Source organism: Melospiza melodia, chromosome 15, assembly GCF_035770615.1.
Source record: "Melospiza melodia melodia isolate bMelMel2 chromosome 15, bMelMel2.pri, whole genome shotgun sequence".
NCBI lineage: Eukaryota > Metazoa > Chordata > Aves > Passeriformes > Passerellidae > Melospiza > Melospiza melodia.
Window position 1 is genome coordinate 17,349,674 of NC_086208.1, and position 21,004 is coordinate 17,370,677.

Below are 21,004 nucleotides of genomic sequence, written 5' to 3' on the forward strand. Positions count from 1 at the left end.
CAAAGAAACTCTATCAAAGGAACATTTATAGTTACAGGCTATTTGGCTTTGGGAATTGAATTTTTCCTACTGAGATATTTTGTCTAACATCCAAAAATTTGCTTTAATTACCTAGGAAATGCAGTCAACTCAGAACTTAGAATCTAAACATAGCATAAGATAAAGACAGAGGGAAGAGATGAGATGCAGCCTCACTCCCCCCTCTCAGTGCATATGAAAAGAACAGCTTTAGGGCTTTTTTTGACTTGCCTGATTTTCAGCCCATTTGCATACATCTGTGTAGAAACCAGCAAGATGAGCCTCTTTTAAAAATTTTCTGCCATTCTCTAAATTAATAAGTTAAACAGTAGCACATTCAAGCTACCCCAGCAACCCATAGTTTCCTGCTGGTTTTAGTCTAACTGGCTTCTGCAACACGAGGGTACATTCTCAGAACATTACATGTCCCATCCACCTGCTACCTGCTTTAAATTGTATTGGCTGATTCCTCACCAGCCCTACAATGTTTTATTGTGTTACATTGCTTCTGTGTTGCAGTATTTTTATTCATTGTAGGATAACAATGGGGTTTTGTTTCATCTAAAAATATCCCAGAACTTCACTAAACTATTTTCAGCCCTGCAGTGGTGAGCCCAAATAAATCATCTGGTTGAGGTGATGCTCAGCAGCATCTCCAGCAGTGCCCATCAGTCAGCAGAGGGATTTGTGCTCCCATCCTGAGGCAGGACACTTGATGGATGCAGCAGATAGTTCTGGGAGCTGAAATGTCTCTGGGACAGGGTCAAAGCAGCATGTGATGGTTGAATGTGTCCCTTGATGTCCAGTGACTCTGCTTTGAACAAAGCCCAGATTATGGTCCCTGAAACCCCCACAGACTGTTGCAAAGCAAGGGTCTGTGTTAAAGGGGAAAAAAACACCAAAACTCTTTTTTTTTTCTCCATTAACACTTTTATTTTAGGAAAAGAGTCTCTTGGTTCTCTGCTGGTATCATCACCACTTCTTTAGATCAAAGATTTGATATTGTGCCACTCCTCAACACAAACTTTTAAGGTTTCTGGTGCTCACAGCTGCCTTTTGAGTGGGTGACAGCTGAAGACATTCAGTGTATTTTCAGATGGACACATCTGGGGAGGGATCACTCAAAATATCTGCACTAAATGGTATTTAGGGCTCTTGTGTACGATAAAACTATTCAGTAATAAAGAAGGCTTTGTGTTACCTATTGTTGTAGCAGGGAATGAGAAGAGATCAGTATTCCAAATATAATTTCTGAATAGAAATATCATGGGGTTTGTTTTAATTTTTATTCTTGGTCATGATTACAAAGGGGACAGAAGCTGTGCCCATTTCTCCAGTTACCCTTATTTCTGCCAGCCAAGGTAACTGATAAAGATGGAAGTCAGAATTAGTCAATATTAGTATTGTCTTGCTGTGGCTGATGCAGCCAAATGCTTGTTTATCTTAGTCTCTCTAAGGTCCTCATGAAAGTTTAACAAGTTGGGAGGCACACAGATTATTTGTGTTCTTCATGATGCAGTTTGTCTGGGTCACAGCTCTCCCATCCCGGGCAGAGGCTTTCAGACTTTGTTCTCCTGGTTTGTGCTTTGCACTAAACATAGAAACCTTTTCCTACCCGGTGTCTCAAAGGGCATGGCAGTGTCAGATGAGTTGGGCTGCCCAGCTGATCCTGCACATCAGCTTTCTTATTAGTCCAGAACTCTTTCAGACTTTTCTGTTTTGTTCAGTTTAGTGTTTTTTGAAATGTCTCTCATTTGTTTTTCACTTCTTTTCATAGCAGATAGTTTTACCACTCACTAGACCTTGCTAATAAACAAAATTCTCATTTCTGAGAATTCTTCCAAGAAACCTAAATTTTCCCATTTAATTTTAATTTTTAAGCAAAATAAAATAGATCCATACTGATATGCTTCTATCCAGAGGTATCTTAATAGATTTCTAGTCCACGAAGGCATTACTTAATCATGCTGTACTTGCTTCTTTTGACTACCAGCCATGAATATTTTAAGAGCAGTAATGCAATCAGCACACCTGCAGAAGTATTGATCATTTATTGCAGCCACAACTTTTGATGTCTAACATTCTGCAGTTTAATGCTTTGTGTTTTCTGGGGCTCTGTAATTCCCTGCACCACACAGACTCGTTTCTGAATGACTGCACTTGTATTTGGTTAAGGCTAATGAATCCCAGCAAGGATCTCTCCTTGGAGAAGAGAAGGAGGGGGACAGAGCACATTCTTGTGTCTGTCTTGCCCACTTTCCCAAAGATAGAGAAGCTGTGATTTCACTGACATGAGGCCAGTTAATGAAAGCAGGTTTGACCTTATGAACTTGAAGTATGCACGGAGGATTTGAAATCAATTGTCCCTTTGCTTCTTCAAACTGACTTCAGAGTTTGTCAATGTTAAAATTTAATTATTTATAATGGGATTTTCAAGGCTTCTGAAAGGGGGCTTTGTTTTGTTTTAGTAATTTGAAATGCTTGCTTCTAAACAGCTTTTCAGCTCATCCATAATAAAACCATTGGCTGAAATTTTACAACTGAGAAGTACTAATTTATGTTTGCTTACATTGAGTCTGATTAGCTTATTTATAATTAAAGAGACTTGCTTTGCTTATAATTGTCACTATGTCATCCTTTCTCCCCTTGACTTTTCTTGTTTTCTAAACCCAGATTTAGGTCGTTCTCGAGAGCTCCAGTATGTTTATGTGGATAACAACATTCACCTGAAAGGCCTCCCATCTTATCTGTATAATAAAGTCATTGGTTGCAGTGGGTAGGTATGAATTCATTCAGATTCATTGTGTACCTGTCCTTGTAAAACTTCTGTGTGATGCAGCTAGTTATTTTTTATGTGTCTGTGATTGATCCAGAGCTGATGTTACTTGGAGGGGATTACTGCAGCTCCCTGCTCAGTTTTATTTTTGTAATAAATCTTCTGTGTTAATTGCTGACTTTTGACTATTTTAGTATTAAGGCATAACAGTGAAGTTACTCTGAAAGAATTTGTAATAATAATGTAAGGTCTAGAGCTGACTTTAAAAGTTGGCCAAAAGTGTAGGCTTCATAGAGTTTCCAGAACTAAAGAAAGAGCAAAATAATTTTAATATATTGCAGCATCTCTTTGTTTCTAAATGCTCACATTTCTGTAAGTTGTTGGTCATATCTTGAAAAGTTATGTACAGCTCCTTCACGCATTTTACATCCCAGTATCAGCTTCTTGTAGGTCTTGCTACCTACTAACTAAAGTGACTTTTTTTAGGAGTTATGGATTGACAGGTTTATTTTTACATGTGGATTTTAAAAATATCCTGGGCTGTCTCATGTTTGTGGTTAGAATGCAAGAAAAAAGTGGTCTGTGTAGGACACTGGCTTAATTCTTTCTGCCCTGACACTGGCATAAATTAGGATCAGCACCCCTGATGAATGGAGCCTTGCTGGTGTAAAACTGATCAGAAGAGGATTGTCCCCATTACCATCTAATTATAAATTTCTGGTATGCTCACTCTCAGCAGATCTCGCATTAAATATAAATTCCCTCTCTACAGCCTGCACTCTGCTGCAATATGGGAGATGCTGAGTCTTGGCATTTTAAGGTTTTTCTAATATTCCCATGTCAGCTGCTTGGTGATATTTAAATACTTGCAGTTGGATTACAGTTCTGCTGAACTGTGTGACTCGCAAGCTTTTACTAATTTTGTTTTTCAGGAAGGAGAAATTCTAGCCTTTTTTCTTTCAGAACTGATTGTAAATTGTTATACAGACATTAAATTGACCTTAAATTTAACAGAATTGTATTGATTGTGACCAAAAATAGTAATGATAATGCACGAGGTGGTCCAACTGTCCTGCCTTTCAGGTGCTTTTATACAACAGCCATGGTTTTTTGGTTTTTGGGGTTTTTTTAAGTTTTCATTTTATACTCAGTGAAAAGAATTTTATCTTTGCACTGACCTTTGTGAAGATCCTACCAGTTCTTTTTGCTGTTCTTACATGTACAGTGCTGGTGAGACCACCTGCTACTGTTTCTGATATTATATTACAAATCTAGTACAGAATTATATAATCTAGTCTTAAAAATCTGGTATAGAAGAGACTAGAGGAGTTGCAAGTGTTGCAATGAAATTGATTCTTGTAATGCCTCTGTGGAATGAAAAGTGATTTTCTTCCTTAATAATGAATAGTAAAAAGGGATAATTTCTAGTAAGAAAAATGCTTGTATTTGTGCACTAAACAGATCTTTGTCTTTGTTGTGAAACCATCTTAAAACATTACAAATTATTTTTAAGAAAAAATTCCAGTAGGAGAAGAGCACATATATATTGTTAAGAAACCAAAGGTTTTATTTGTTAATGTGCTAAGAGACTTTAAAATTGTGTAATAATGGTCATGTGAAGAATTTCTGTGTTCTTTCCAAGAAAGCATTAGTAACCAGGCTAAGGTTTTCATGGGTCAGGCAAGAGTTGAAGATCCAGGCTTTAGTGCTCTGTCTGGCCCTCCACTGGAGAATAAAATCTGACAAGCTGCTGTTACTGACATAAAGCTTGATTTCTGAAAATAGAATATAAATTGCCTTGTGTAAGTATTGAATCTCTGTCTGGGCATCCTGCAGTCAGACTGACTGAAAAAAGTCTTTTATATGAGAGGTGATGATCTCAGCACTCAAAATAAATTTTGATCTTATTTTTTGCAGATTGGATTTCATAGTCCCCAGTTAGGGATTTGTCAGTCTTGTTGAAGGCAGCCAATAGGTGGTCTCAGCTTTTTTTTCCCCTCACATATTTATCCACCAGGCTTCTTCTGCAGCTCCTATTTTTCCCCAGCTGTTTAGACCATCCTCTATTCCAATTTTTAACCTCCATGGATTTTATGTGTGGCATTAATAGCCTCACCCTTTACATAAAATAGACCAAATGTCCCAGCTCTGAACTGCTGTAAGGAGTTCAGGGTTTGTTCCTTGGTGAGGTTGGTATGGAGTTATTCAGCTTGAAAATACAACATTATAGATTTATTTATTGTGATAACTAGCTCATTGGGAATGGATCATTGGAGTACTGGATCTCTCAATTCCCACTTATATTTTAACCTCACAAACGGGAAAGTATTAAATATTTAGCAAGAGGCCTATTGACTTGCTTGCTGTTTAATGCTGCTGTATTTTGGTTGTTTCTCTGGGCTGTTTCTCCTTTAATCAGAAGAGATGAGATTTTTGTTGTCAGAGAAGTACTATGAGACTTCTTTCACATCTGATAAGGTTGAGAGTGGTTACCTCCGTTTTAGGTCTAACATCTGGGAAGGCTGACAAATTTGTGTTTCTGTTCCATTTGTTAGGACTGGCCCTAACAAGTTGCTCTTGGCTTCAAATTTCAGTTGTCATAAACAATTCCAATTCCCCTGTTGACTTCCCCAACCTCTTAGTAGAATTTTCCTATGCGTGTCTCTCTGGTATGATCGCTTGCAACAGGGATCACGTAAAGAGTTATTATTTTTACTACAAGCTAAGTTTCTCTCTCTGGATCCAAATAACCTTCCCTTTCCATATATGATTTGGGAAGGGCAAGGCTTATAGACTTATTAGGATATCTTCCCACTACAGCATGGCTGTTGTTTTTATTTTTCCTTCATCTGCCCACCCCATGCCCTCCAAGGGAACTCTGGATGGGGAAAGGTGTAGTACAGAATTACCCAGTGGCACTTAAATTACTTTTGGGGGGCTGGAGTTTGCCTCATGTGTTATGGTTAAGAAATCCATGATTGTTTTCAGCTGGTTGATCCAAGACACGAGAAGCAAACTGTAGGAAACTGCTCCCCTCAGTAAAGGATTTACTAAAAGAGGCTAAAAGAGATTGTCACGTGGCAAAGTCATGGGCACGTAGCATACGTGGTTCACCCCCTTGGGTGTGTTCTCATCTCTTTATGTTATTTGATGAGTAATTCCTCCAAATGTCCCATGTCTAGCACATCACAGAAGGTGGGAATCTGTAGAAACATAGAATCATAGAATAGTTTGCGAAGGGACCTTTAAAGGTCAACCCCACCATGCACTGCTCTCTGCAAGGAATCCTTGAGGGGTGCTGCACTGGAGAGCAGTATCAGGCTTACTTTGGGTTGGTCATCTGGGTTTCCCTGTAAAGTTACTTTTATGATTTTTTTTCTAACCACTTTCTAAATGTCTTGTGTCCTTCTAGTTGTGGTTCTCCAATTCAAGTTTCAGAGGTGAAACTGCTCTCTTTTTCATCAGGCCAGTTAACTGTGTTCCTGCCAGCAGAGGTGAAATCTATAGGGACAGAAACAGATCATGTCCTGCCTTTGCAAGAACTGGCCATGAGGACCCTCTATAACACCTACTACAGGTTTTTGAAAGGTATGAAATTTTCTGCATTTTTCAGATTACAGAAAGAGTGAAAGCGTTTTCTGGCAGTGATAGGAACATTTTTAACAGTTCTTCAAAGGCTTGGGCAAGGATTTATATTTTAAAAGATTTATTTAATCAAATTATGTTTGAAATGCTGCATTAGAACAAAAGTGTCCAATATCAAAAACCAGAGTTCCAAAGACTAATTCTGAAGTCAAGTGGTGCTTATAGATGGTTTCTTACTTGAAGCCTGTATGAAGAAGGACACTTTTTTTTGCAGGAGAAACTCTTTAATGGAAATAGGAGATGAGAAATACAGTTCCTGAGGCAAGATCAGATGCATCAGCCAACAATGCAGCTCCTTGCCAGGCAGCACACTCCTAAACTGGCAGACTTGTTATACATAAGGCAGAAGAAATGCGAGCAGCCCTCGGCCATTTCAGCACAGCGTGACAGCTGAGCTGCTTTAGTTCTGCCCCAATTCAGGCTCTCTGCTCTAAAGTGGCCCTTGGCTCATCTGGTTCTGCATCATGCAATCACATGAGTTAGCAATATCTGATGATAACCTGCAGATCCTCTCAGATCTGGATGTGTTGTGACTCCCCACTGTTGATGTTATCTTGGGAACTCTCAGCTTTAAAGGTCAAAGGAGAAAGCGGAAGAGTGGAGAGTTCCAGTGGGAGGATTAGAGGGGTTATGGAGAGGGTCTCTTTGTACCTTGGCCCCTGGAGTAAATCCTCACTGCTTCACCAGGAGAAGTGTACAAGGAGTCTGCCTTTTCTCACTCACTTGTGACTTGCACAGTCATTTCTGGAATCCAGCTGTGTGGATGTGGTTCCTGAAGATGCCAGTGAACTTTGATGTGGGAATGGGAAGGTGGTACTGCAGAATCAGTTTAAGGGATGGTTTGTAAACAGTTTTATACAAGACTGTGAGGGTTACACCCATTTTCAGCCAAGATGCAGAACCTGAAAAAGATGGATTTATATATCCATATACACCCAGCTATAGCTGTGTCCTGTTCTGAGTGACCTTATTAAAGACTGTGGGCATTAGCACTGCAACAGCCCAGTTTTGGTGAGCAGGAGAGGGCCTGTGTCAGACAGGTGTATGATAATGCTGTGCTGGGGAAGCAGGTGGCACATATGATTAAAGTAGCAGATTTCATCTGTCACTGCCTAAATTTGCAGTTTCAAGAGTGCTGTTAAATACTTGGCAGCTGCTGGGGAAGTGACAGAAGTGACTGGACTACTTTTCCTCAGTCTTTGCTTGGCTGCAGAGCGTGACCTTTTCTTTCTGACGCACATGTCCTGCTCGTCCCCTCCTTGGGGCCCTTGTGGTACATTGTGTCTGGGGTTCAACCTTGAGGAGGTGGAAAGCTGAAACCAGTGGGATACCATAAAACTGATTTATCAGGTACTGCATCTTGTCTTGATTACTCAGCACCTAAACTCACTCACCTGTCTTGCTGTCTCTCAGTTTCTAGATGGAGATTAGCATGTGGGGTTTAATTTATAAAACACTGTGTGGTTTGGGCCAGGCCTGGGAAAGTGATGGCTCTTTCCCAGGAAATGACCCTGGAGTCCCTTTTGGTGAAAATGCTGGCATCCTGTAGGCTGTGGGGGAGCACTTAACAGATGAGCAATGTATTGATCTTTTCAGAGTGGTCTCTTTGGTTGGGCCTGTGAGAATTATGCTGGGCTGGATTGAATTTCAAGTAATTCCAAATACTGCAAATCTCTTTTTGCTGATGATGGAGTTTGGGCTTTGTAGTGAGGTTAGCTATCCTGCTGGATTGGTTGCTGAAATATTTTAATAAAATACTACTGATGTCCTTTTCATAATGTATTATTATTAGTTACTAAACATGTCTAGATATCTCTGTGTCTAAAAATCCTTCATTATCTTTTAATCCTTTCTAATATTTGCTCAAACTATAATATTTTCACCTGGGTATTTTAGCCCAGTTAAACTTATTCCCACAGATGCTAAACTTGTACATTTAACTTCAACTTTTTGAATTTAGACATGGAAAGCACTATGTGCCTCACTCTAATTGTGGTAATTTGTATTACCTCATTGTTGTTTTGACAAAACCTTAAGAATGTGAGGCAGCTGTTTTCTGAATTGTTCATGGATCATGCTTGTGTTTGCCTTTATCATGCAATCATTTTATTATAAATATTTTTTGTTTCTTTTCTTCTCTAGATTTAAACTTTCTGACTCCAATCTCACTACCCAAAAGCCTCTTGGAATTGCTGCACTGTCCCTTGGGACACTGCCACCGCTGCAGCCAGCCTATGTTTACCATTGTCTACCCAAAGCTCTTTCCCTTGAGGGAAACTCCAATGGCAGGATTGCATCAAGGGTAATTATACAGGAAATTACACTGGGGTTTCATCTAGGAAGAAAAACACCTTATGGAACAAAGCATATTCTTAAGGATATTTTTTTTAAACTTAGCATTTCAGATCTAAAGTCCCTAGCCTGTGATTGCATGTATATGTTGACAAATATTTTATTCATGAGTCAACCAAAATATTTCTGTTAGACTCTTAAAAGGGTCTTCAGACATGCTTGTCTCAGCCTGGTGTAAGACAGGAAGGGGTTTGGATAGGATGGGATTGAGCTGTTTGTGGTAGTGCAGCACATGCCTGGCAGCTCTGTGCCCTGGGAAGGAAGTGGTACCTAACACCAGTAATTGCCCTGATGGTCTCTGGCTTCAGATTGCCACCTCCAAACAAAAAGTGCTGCAGGATCAAGATGGAAAAAAACTCTTAAGCTAGAGCTTAATTAAAATGTTCTGCAGTAAAATACTCTTGTTTTAATTTCCACACTAATTAACTGAGATATGCTGTGGAAGCATTCTGCATAGGAACATACATTTTGTAGCAATACATGTTTTTAATAATACTTCAGTTTTATGGTTGTAGCAGTTGTGAGAGTGTCTACAAGATTCACAAGTCAAGTGCACAAGCCCACACAGACTTGCTGGCCTACTGGACAGTACAGTCATAGAAGGGACTCAAAATAGGGTTCAGGGAATGTTGCCTTCATGTAGATAAAGATATGAAATACCTTTAAGGTGAGTCCTGATTGCTTTGCAGTGATTCTTTCCCTAATCCTTATTAGTCTGAGTGGATACTGTAGCCTTCCATGAGCCATAATATCAATGAATCCAGTTTCTGCAGTGGAAAAGCATCATCTGAGGAATTTCAGCTTGTGCTATTTGAAAGGTAATAAAGGGAGTTTAAAGCTTAGTCACTTGGAGTTAAACAAGAAAAGGTGATGTTAGATTCTTGTTAGAGAATTCAAGTCAAGCCATTAATTACAAAGCATATACCTAAAGTATAAGTTCCTGTCTAATGCAGGAACACCACTTAGTTCCTGGTCTGTGGAAATCCATTGATTTGATAGTGGATTTGATCTTCCATTAAAAGAAGCTTTTCCATGGGAAGATCATCAATAAAAGAGAAGAGACTAATGGGTAGTTCAGGTTGATGGTACCTGTTTTACACAGCTGTATCCCTGTTTTGCTGTGAGTTTGTAACATGAGAAGCATCTGATTTGTAAGCAATTCAGCTTTATGAAATGAAACAACTTAGGTATGCCAAATCTGGGCAGCAGCCAGAGGGCTGCATAAATGCTATTTTGGAAAAGCCATCTTTCTTAGAAAGATCTGATTGCAGAGATTGCACACTTCAATTTGCCACTCTGTTACACTTCAGTCATATGTCGAAATTCAGTGGATTTCATGTTGAGTGAAATAATTAACTTCCATATTACAGTCATAATACTCTTAGTCATGTTATAATCATGCTATAAAGAATCTCTTTCAAACATTCAACAGTGTCATTTTCTAAGAAAATGATGGAAAACTACTGGCTAGTCACTAAATCCATCTATTATCCTGAATAATTCAACAATGTGAGAGTTTGGACTACTTTGTAATTAATTGCTAAGCATTGCTCATTGTAGAAGATACAGTTACAAGATGATAGACATCATCAGTAGACACCTTTAGGAATTATGAAATTTAAGACTCCACAAAAACATACTTTAGAGCTGTTTTGGGAGAACACTATATTAACATTCAAAAATGTAATAATTAAAAATACGTATTTCTGCATGGTTTTCACTTGTTTCAAAAATAGTTATCATTTCTTCCCTTAGACAAGAATGTACTGTGTTCTGCAAAATGCCTTTAATGAATCCAATCTTAAGTAGCTGACATTTGATGCAAATCCACAGAAAATGAGATCTAAACAGGGCAGCCTGTCATCCTTATCTCTGTAGCTTGTGCACTTGACGTGGTAAGATTATGTGGAATTGTGGAGGTGTGATAGCTGGTTTAGAAAGATGTGAAGGACAGGGTTTCTGTTCTAAACAGCTTCAAGTGACCATGAAAACACACAGGGTAGGATCCTGGGCATTTGAACAGCACTGATTAGCACATGCCACACCCATGCCAGTAAAATCCTGCCTGGATTTCCGTATCACATTCTGTATCTTCTTAGAGGGAAGGAGAGTTACGTGTTGGACTGGATTTCTGTAGCTGAAGAAGCACAGATGCCATGAGCACTGGGTAAAGTGTGATTTCTGGGTTAGTGAAGAACAGATCTGAACATTTTGAAGGCAGATATCTCAGTCCCTGGCAGGCTGGAGCAGGAGCAGGGTCACTGTGAGGCTCGGATCACACTTGCACAGTGCCATCCCTGCTGCACTGCGTGGCACGGTGTGACAGCACTGCCTGTCACTCATCCTTTCTGAAGATCTGCTTGTTCACTCTGCTAACCAGGGAGGACACTGCCCTTCAGTCATGTCATGCCTACAAGCAGTAATTTAAGAAACACGAGCAGGGCCGAGGCTGCCCAGCTATTTTCCTGTCAGCTGCTAAACCTGCTGGCTGTGACACTCAGGCACACCCTGCTCAGAGAGAAAAACCACACACTGCTGCTCTAAACCCAGTGCATAAGAAACCAGGAAGGTTTTGAGAACCCCTACAGTGTTTCCCTGCCTTGGTGTCAGGCACTCAGAGACAGCAGATGAACCTGTGCTTTTTCTGGGCTGTGGAGATGGGCTAATCCTGTATTTTACAAACCAGCACGTTGTCTGTGTGGAATGCAGCCAGGAGCTTTAATCTTTACTGACAACTGTTCCCCCCCCCCTCCTTTTGTTGTTTTTTTTTCTTCTAGGAGGACAACTGTTAGTTTTGTGGCATACTGCTGCTCCACCCAGTGTCTGCAGACTTTTGACCTACTGAGTTGATAAACATTTCAACCTCCTCAGGAGTGGTGCCAGTGTAAAGCTGCGTTCGATGCCGTGTCCCTGTGGTACTGGAATACCGTGTGTGCTTGTGCCAAAGCAGCAGAAGTGCCCAGTCAGGAACACTCTGAGGCACTTAAATCCTGCCCTATCAAATCTGGATGAACTGCAGGAACTTTTCAGAAGTGTAAATACCGAGCTTTTAAAAGTATTAATTTCTTTCTCCTCCAAGGCAGCACACAAACCAAACACATTCACAGGCTCTGACTTCAGGATTTCCAGTATTTTTCAAATGTGCCTGATTTCAGGTTGACCCATTGCATCATTTGAGGCAGTTGCATTCCTCTAACTGGAAAAAGAAAAGTTCAGTTATGGCAAACAAATTTTCACTTATTCATCCCTATCCTCTTCCCCTGTACAGCTGCAATCAGGTGTATTGCTGTAAGCCTGCAGAAACCTTTGATGGATCCCAGTGACTTTTCCATAGAATTCAGCCTTACTTTCTCTCTCTCATCTTAATGTTTACTGCAGCAGAGTTATCCCAGTTGTATACCAAGTCTTTGACAGTTCTCTGTGGTATTTAAATCCACATGCTAAAAGCAGATCTTTCTTTCTAGTATCATTAAATACCACAGTTATTTAATGGGAGTAACTAGGATATGTCTGGAGACTGAAGATCCTGTTTCAGTGAAGGCTGGTACTGATGCCTACACTAAGGACTCTTGCTCCAGCATGTTTGAGGGTGTGTTGTCTTTATTTTCATTGCTTTATTTTTAGAAATAGTTCTCCTTTTTGTTCCATGAAATTCTTCAGGAAGAAGACAACTTTAAGTATCAATTTCCCTTGGAAAAAATCCAACTAGTAATATGATAGTAAACCTTTATATTTATTGTATTTTTACAGTTGCAGGCTATAGATCTGCAAAGAGCTGGTCTTGATCTTTTTCTAGATTCAGCATTTGGCTGATTTATCCAAGTGTGTCAGTGGATTGTGTGCCTTGGAGAAGGCTGGAAGTCCAGGAGCAGGTGTGTATCTCCATGCACAGGTATATTTGCACACATGGATACCTGCACAGAAGGGCTGGGACATTTGTTTTCATACATTAATGGCAGATTTGGTGCAAATTGCCACTCACTATCATATTTGTGGGAATCTCTTTTTGTTACATCTTGTTTATTTTAAATAAAGAATGAAGGATGGAAAAAAGGCCCAAAATGCCTACGTGACTAAACATTTTGATTTTATACTAAAACAGTTTATACATGATCGGCCCCTTTTGATTTCTTCTTGAATATATAATATTTTTTAAATATAATTTGTTCTTTTTTTTTTTTTTTTACTTTCTATTTCTTAGGTACAAACCACTTGTTGATTTAGCACAGTGTGCTGCTCTGTGCAGTAGGTAGTTACAAGCTGAAATAGATATGAATGAAACAGTTTGTTATAAAAATGGCAAGATAAAGAGACTTATTTGGTAGTGTATTAGCATATGTTGTGGTGAGGTGTGCGTACTTTGAAGGCAGGAGGCATTAAAATGTTTTCCTGTTGCCAAAGAAGCATTTGTTCCCTCTGCAGGCTTCCTGGCATCTCTTCAATAAATAGAGTATCTTAAGAGCTTAAAAGAGTACCAAAAAGGCAGTTTTGAGGGTGGAATTTTTAGGTTGTGCATGTAACTTGTAAAAATCTTTCCTGGTTTTATTGGGTTGGTTTTAGACAGTTGAATTAGCATTAAGAAATGTAGAACTTAATCATTCAGGAATGCAAGTATCATCTACTGCTTAAGAATTGTGAAACTTTCTAAAATAAATCCCATTTATTGAATCTGCTTTGCAGTAGGGGAAAGAGCCATCTCCAAGCAGCCTTGGTGCTTTTGGATTTCTGTCTGTGTCGTTTCCCAGGTTTGTTTCCATGTTGGAATCCCAGCAGGCCCAGCCACCCCACAGGGTTCACTGCTGAGGCAGCAAAATCCACCTTCAGCTTTATCCTTTTCCTTCAGTACCTCAGAGCTGAGATGTAAACTGCCCATGTACAGTTATATCTGTATCAGAAATGTGCAAGTGTAGGACAAAATCCACTTTTGTAAAAACAGATGATAAAAGCTATGGTAGTGTTACAGATGTTAATTTTTATACAATACTCTGATCAGGATTTTTCAGTATTAATTTTTACTGTGGCTTCCTCTGTCTTTGAAGGAAATGTTTTCTTGGAAGTTTTGTCCTCTTTTTATAGCAAGTTGTAGACTTGAAATCACAGTTTATATCTGAATTCAGTCTGTAAATACTATTTTGGAGTTAAATCTGGCTGTGATCACCTAAAAGACATCAGCATTTGTTTTATTAGGAGTCAAGAAGAGTGAAGCTAGATTTTATTATTATAACTATTTATTTTTTTTTCTTCTTCCCATAATCTAATTATTTCTTATTGAGTCTGCATCAGTCTCTTTATTATTGTCTCCAAGTGCAGTTCAGAAGAAACTTAGCCTGTTCTATAAGCAGGATGAATCTTAACTAACACTTTAATAGATGATATTTCAAGAATGGAATGTTCAATAAATAAATGACTTAAACATGCAATTGAAGCTGAAATGTCATACCCTATTTTTATAAAACAAAGAAGGGGAAAGCCAATATATAGACTGAGAATGCAGCTTAAGTTCATGTTTGATGTTTTGGGTTTTTTTGTATGAACAGTGTTTGTATTCATCTGTATCTTTGGGTGATATTCTTCTAGATTAAAATAACTCCATTCTCACTTGTCCAAATTTTTCTAAAGTTGTTCTGCTGTAAGAGTATTTCATAACCAGCAAGCATGAGAGCCAGCTATGCAAATTGCAGAGAGGGATTTTGTTGCTGATTGAACTGTGCATCACTGGTTTTTCAAGATGCCACAGTGCTTGGACTTCTCTGTAGTTGGTTTGTTTCTGGGTAATTTTTGATTTCTTGCTCTGGTTTGTCAGGTTAGCTCCCACCTAGGTAATTTTTTCTGTGTACTGCAAAACATCAGGTGCCAGATTTTGAAAACAATTACCATCTAAAAAGTTTTTTTTGTTGTTAACAGTAGATCTTAATTCTTCACTTAGGGTGGAAGCAGGAAAAGTTTTTTGATTTCTTTTTTCTCAAGGCATTACAAAGAGAAAGGTGCAGGAGAGGGATGAGATAAAAATAAGTCTTTAACCCATTGATACTGCTATAAAATTTTTCTAAGTAAGGATTAACTACAATTATAATTAGGGATCACAGCCATAACTTTTGTTTAAGTTGTGATAGTAAGCACCATGTTAATAAAATTCCAACCCTATATAGAGGTAGCTTTTGGTTCTGCCATGAAGGAAATGGAGGAATCTCTGGCTTTGTTTAAAAATCCTTCTGAGGGTTTTTGCCATGGACACTGTTACATTCAGAGCGCAGTTCCTGGGAACCTTCCTCATCATCTCTCAGAGGATCAGAAATGCCCTTTCCTGTGCAAAGAGCAAGGTCTAATATATAGAAATGTGTATTTTTCTGTTTTGATGCTTCTCCTGGGCTCTTACCACGGTTCATTACCAGCCTTCTATTTACTTGGTTGTGGTGAGGTTGAGATGTTGCTCTGAGCAGAGCAGTGCTGTTTATTGCCAAGTTGGCTTCAATTCCTGCAGATTGAATTCTGCTGAATCCCTTTTTCTGGCATTGAGGGGAGCACAGGACTGTTCTAACACCCGTGTGGGAGCAGCGTGTCAGGTTCTACTGACAGCACAGCCCAGCTGAAGCCTGCAGTGACAAACCTGTCACTAGAGAGGACAACTGGCTTTTGAAGGCCACTTTGGCCCACCACAATACCACTGATAACAGAAGAATTTTTGCCCTGATGTCAGTGGATGATGGGTCAAGTTCTAGTTGATGAGAGGGAGGAATGTGTGTTGCCATCTTTGTATTTCTTGCAAAAACTGGGATGACACCAGAATCCGTGGCTGCTGCTGTGTCTGCAGCTGCACTTCCATAATTCCAAGATGTGACTATCTTTGCCTCTTACCTCCCTCTTAATACTACTCATGTTGTTGCAAAATGTTATGGTTAACTTGTGATAGAAGAGGCTGAATAAATTGAATCCAGAGTTTTTATTACTTTTTTGTATTACAGATCTATTTTGTAGGAGACCGAAGGTCTGGTGGAAAGAAATGGCAATGTTCATGTGAAGTCTTCATTGCTTTTGCTTTTATGTGCCCTTTTTTGGATTATAACTTGAACTCTGTTTGCAACTGAGTTCATTCTGTGTCTGTGGAAAGCACATGTGCATTGCTTTCTTGCTCTGTATTAACCAAATGTCACTTAGTGTGAAGGTGAGCTTGCTAGATGGTTTATTTAAAGTTAGTGGTGCGAATTATTGTATGTGCTTGTTAATAAACTATATTTTTGGATAGAATTACCATTCATTAAAATTAACTAAATTCTTGCTCCTGGGACTATTAAGCTATGTTAGAATGTAGCATTTAATTTACATTTCAGTTCATTTGCATGGTAATTAGCTAATAAGTCTCTTGTCCCAAGGCTGAAGAGGTGGGGTGAAGACACTAAAAGCACTCCCAAGCCCAAAACACCACTTCAATTCATTTAATCCCTTTGTCTCAGACAATGTAGTTCATCAGATCTTGCATAATAGGAGCAAAACCCATATGGAAACGTTACTTCAGACCCTTCCATGGATTGATCAAAAGGAAAATAAGTTTCTGTAGGGCTGTACTGCCACCCTGACAGTCCAGAGATGAGGCTGTGGCTCATGGATTCCTTACTAAGCAGCATTCAGCAGCTTTTTTTCCTCATTTAACAGATATCATGGGAACAAGGCTGCCAAAAATAAGTAGAAATTAAGCATCTGTTTTTCCAGTTGTTTCACTCCTTGCTATGCAGCATTTTGCTTCAGTCAAAGCTGCTGCTCTCCATGTTGTGATGAGTTCTCTGAGCTGGATGCTGCCTGGATTTCTGTGAGTGTGTTGGGTGAATACTCGGTATCCATTCTCCAGTGAGACCTGTGGTGCCCAAGGTCACTCAGATCAGTTGTAAACCTTGCAGTTTTAGGTGCTGTCCAGATTTCCCTGAAGCCTGTTTGGTAGTTAGTTTACAATTATTTGCCTTTTTTGTATTTTGCAAATGACAAGGTAACTTTTCCTGCCCTTGCAATGGAGGTAACCTCTGTTTGCCTGGCAGCAGGAGGAGGATGTGAGTCCCTTAATAAATGGGAGAACAACCCTTAACCTATAACTTTTACCAGCCACTGATGTGTCCCTTATGAATTAGAAAGAAAGAAACGGGAGAGCTTAACATCCTTTTCCTTTGCAATTAAAAGTACTTGGCATAAATGCAAGCTAAGTGGAAACTTCAGTGAGTGAATAATGCTATTGTATGCAGGAAATGAGAGGAGCTGAGATCTCACTTGGAAAGGCACTGGATGTTTTGTGACTTCTAAGCCAAGATTTAGGGCTGTTCTGTGTGGTGACATTTTGAAAACTTGAATGCCAGGTTGAATCCACTGCATCTGTGTCCCCCAACTTCAGCAACAGTTTAATGTTGCAGTAGAACCCTCTCTGTCCTGCACTGAAGAACCCCACCAATCGTCCCTCTAGCTGGCTCAGGACTATCAGATTTCTGTCTGCTGCTTCAGCAAGAAAGAAAGCAGGAGTTGACTATATGCTTTTTTTATCTTTTCACATTTTAAATAATAAACGTCAGGCTCTTTCAGCACCCATTGTGCCCTTCAGGCACCTCCTGCTCCCAGGCAAAGACCTTGACACATCTGTGAGAGATCTCGAGTCTCAAGAACAGTTCTGTTGCTGGAGGTGCTGAAGTGATTTGCCTTTCTGATGATGCCTTCCAAGTGGCAATCAAGGGCTAATTTCTCAAGTACCCTGATGCTCTTTTGTATGTTCATGAGGAATGTAAATATTGACTGGCTCTTTCTGCCAGAGAAAGCTGCCACTGTGGAGCCCTGTCCTGGTGCTAAATATGACTACAGCCACGTGCTGAGGACTGGCCATGAAATCACAGAGTGTGCTGAACTGGGAGGGACCCATCAGCATCATCCAAATCCTGGCCCTGCCACAGGACACCCCAAAGTGTTCTGCTGTCATTTGCTGTGAACCTCACCAAGTTATTAGGAGGGTTAATCTTTTTTCTCAAGATCAGTTGAGAAAGCTCTCTTGTAATGAAAAATGCAGTACTGTGTTTGTTTATTGATCAGCACTATGAATGCTCTCTAAGTGCACTATTATAACAGCAAATCAAGCTATTTGATTAAGAAAGCAAAAAAATGCATTGTTAAATCCCATTTTGGTGCACATAGGGTCCACTGGGAACACTAACATTTTGTTTAGGAATGAGAAGGAGAGCTCATAATTCATCACAAAATGCAAGTATGGTCTAAAGATGCTGACGACATTGCCCGGATCTCGCGAAAAAATAAATTTAAGAAGATGACCAGTGTTCCTTCTAGGGATAAATATCAACTAATTGTATCAAATATGCCCCATTTTGGTTTTTTTGTGTTTTGAATTCCTAAAATTCGGCACTTGTAGCTATCATTTAAATCTTACTAGGTTTCCTTTGTACTACAGAGGTCTAACCATTGATTTTTATTGTTCAAGCCATTAGAAGAATCAAGCTGAATACTGTTAGATCAGTTTGTGATAACTGTGATTGCTTTGCTGGCACTGAAGTTCCAAAGCAGTCTGAGCATGGCCTTGAATTTGGCTGCCTTTGATTTTGCTGTGTCTCTGTTGGCTCTCCAGTTTCATTTTGCAAAAAGCTGAATCAATGGAGATGATACATGAAGAGAAGAATTACCAAGAAAAACAACTTTAACTTTCTTCAGAAAGCCTGGCTTGGAATAGGGCTGGCAAGGGCTCCTATATGAATTCCAGGTAACTGCTCCTTTTAAAGCAGGATAAAAAACAGTGGGTTGTAGGCAGTAGAGAACCCCATGTCTAAAAGTACCAAGATTAATTATTCCCTATATTCACACCTTACTGTTCTATATCTTTGTTTCTATAAAAACTGAGTAACTGCCCAATAGGGAGTTTAGTTGTATCTTACATCTTTGTAGAATTAAGATTGATTTTATACTTCTGACACGCTCATTACTCTTCACAGTGTAATGCCTCTTCTGTTTCTCTGCCTGTATAGTTGTAAATAATAGCCCTTGTTTCCTCCCTCAGTCCTCACTCCTGACCAGAAAATTTTGTTCTGCTTTCTGGTTGGAAAACAGACCCTGTTATGACCAATATTAGAGCAGTTTGTTACCTGCACAGTGACACAGGTTTGTGCTCCACCAGAGACACCACCTAATCACATTTCTGTACAATTACCTGGATCACAAATATGTGTTCTGTTCTGGCTGCAGATGAACTGAGGGATATCTAACTTGAATTAATGTACATTAAATCAGTATTTTGTATCAGGTTTTTAGATCTAGCAGTATCTAATCCTGGCTCTTAAGCCTCCATGATGAAACGTGGGGGCTCAAATGTCTCCAGTAGCTCGGTCTAGACTGTAGCCAAATTTCTGTCTGATCCCTATAAAGATACTTTGGAGAAGGTTTGAATTGAAAACCTCTATTTAATTATCTCCTTTTTCCCTCCTCCCTCCAGGAGGCTCAGATGGTGCAGGAACTGATACCTGCTAGCTAGAAATGTCTTTCCAGGTCAGTGTTGTGCCAGCTGTGCTCCCCGCCGCGCCGTGTCGCGCTGGCTGCCCGCCCTGCCCAGCTCCTGCTCGCTGGCCCCGAGCTGCCAAGATGGAAAATATTGATTCCAGTCCATCTCATTGAAGTATTATCATGAGGTGTTCACAGACATGCTGGGACTGGTCTTTTACTTACAGGAACATTTATCCAGGGGGATCTGGTGTGTTATGTAGCAAGGAACTGCAAGAGGCAGAATGAATTTACTGTTTTCACTTACAGTCAGTAGCCTGAGACCTTACTGTGGCTTTAGCTATTCTTGATTAATTTCATATGTGGATGCTCCTATTCCAGAATAAAAGTGCCTTGTTACGAAAGAATTTAATTCCTTTAATTTCATTTGGGAATAAATATATCCACACACCTGGTATTTAAATCTGAGAGAACTATTTCTTTATAAATTTACACCCTGTTCTGTTTTGGATCAGATCTTGTGTGTAGCTAAATCCTTCTATTTATTTAACAAGATCTGATTTATTGCTCAAAATTCTTTCTTTTGGGAAGTACCTGGTTGGAAAATAAAAATTCTGCTTGCAAGGATAAGACTGGGTGGAGAGGGGGCAAATGAAAAATTGTGAAAACAACTGGTTTGGAAGCACTGCATTGGAAAACATTGTTACATGTCAGGTCTTATTCTGCTGTTTTATTCTGAAACATCTGGCTTTTGACACTTAAAAAAAACCTATTTTGATGTTTTTCAAATTGAGAAATACAGCTTTGAAACATGGCATGGAATATTTATGTTTCCTGCCATGAAAATGTCTTTTATGTCTCCATCATTCTATTTTCTGGTGCAAACACAGCTGGCAGGAATGGTTTGGACCGACTTTGCTCTGCCTGGGTGTTAAGGTAAGAAGCTGCCCTCACAAGTCACTGTCTGTCACAGCCCTCCTTGCTGGATGTGGTTTGAGTTCCATAGGCACATCCCAAGGTCTTGGCACCGCAATTTGCTCCATGTCCTGTGTGAAGCTGGTGAGGGAGGAACTGGTGAGGAAATGTTTTACTCTCTGACAGTGTCCTCAGGCCTGCTGAGTGGCACAGTGGTGATGGGGACATGTTCCCCTTGTTGTCTGTGTCCCAGTGTGACATTCTGCTCTGGTGCAGGGCTTTACTTTAAAGCTTTCTGTGTGTTAGCTGCTTGGATCTGGCTCAGCTGCCAGAGGGGTCCTGCTGTCATGGGAAGGATGTGCCTGTGCACAGTGCAGCATGTGCACTCTGGATGCATAAGCACAGGGGAGAGCTTTCCTAAAGATGTATTACTAAGCTCTTTAAGATTTAATGCTTTCTCGAAGTTCAGACTGGTGTAAAGGAAGGCTTAAGCAGCTTAATGGGTTAAAATGATCCCTGACTGTGTCCTTCAGACGGTTTAGAGACCCTGCAGCAAGCCAAGCAGGCCACCTGTTCCTCTCCCAGACAAACAGGTTCCCCCCCTTGACCTTTATTCTGCCACCCTTCAGTTTTGCCTGGCCTGGCTCCATGTGTGGAGTGATTGTTCTGAAGTTTGTCATTGTTTAAAATGCCACTTGCCAGAGTTTAATGTGCACAGCTGCAACCTGAGCCATCGCCGCGTGTTAATAAGGCTAAAACCATTGGACTGACACCAAAAGATCTGCTTGCACTTGGCATGTCATAAATTAATATCATTCTTACCTGCCAGGG

General features: G+C 39.9%; 1 protein-coding gene across 5 annotated transcripts in view; it reads left to right on the top strand.

Annotated features, from left to right (window-relative positions):
* LRRC28 (leucine rich repeat containing 28) overlaps positions 1-16,036 on the top strand; it is a 51,730-nt gene extending 35,694 nt beyond the window's left edge. For all 5 annotated transcript variants that reach the window (XM_063169913.1, XM_063169915.1, XM_063169916.1 and 2 more), the window contains 4 exons: positions 2,692-2,794; positions 6,207-6,382; positions 8,582-8,741; positions 11,569-16,036. In XM_063169913.1, the coding sequence (XP_063025983.1) occupies positions 2,692-2,794; positions 6,207-6,382; positions 8,582-8,741; positions 11,569-11,641 (512 nt within the window). In that variant the 3' untranslated portion in view covers positions 11,642-16,036. The remainder of the gene's footprint in view (positions 1-2,691; positions 2,795-6,206; positions 6,383-8,581; positions 8,742-11,568) is intronic.
* Positions 16,037-21,004: the final 4,968 nt, after the last annotated feature.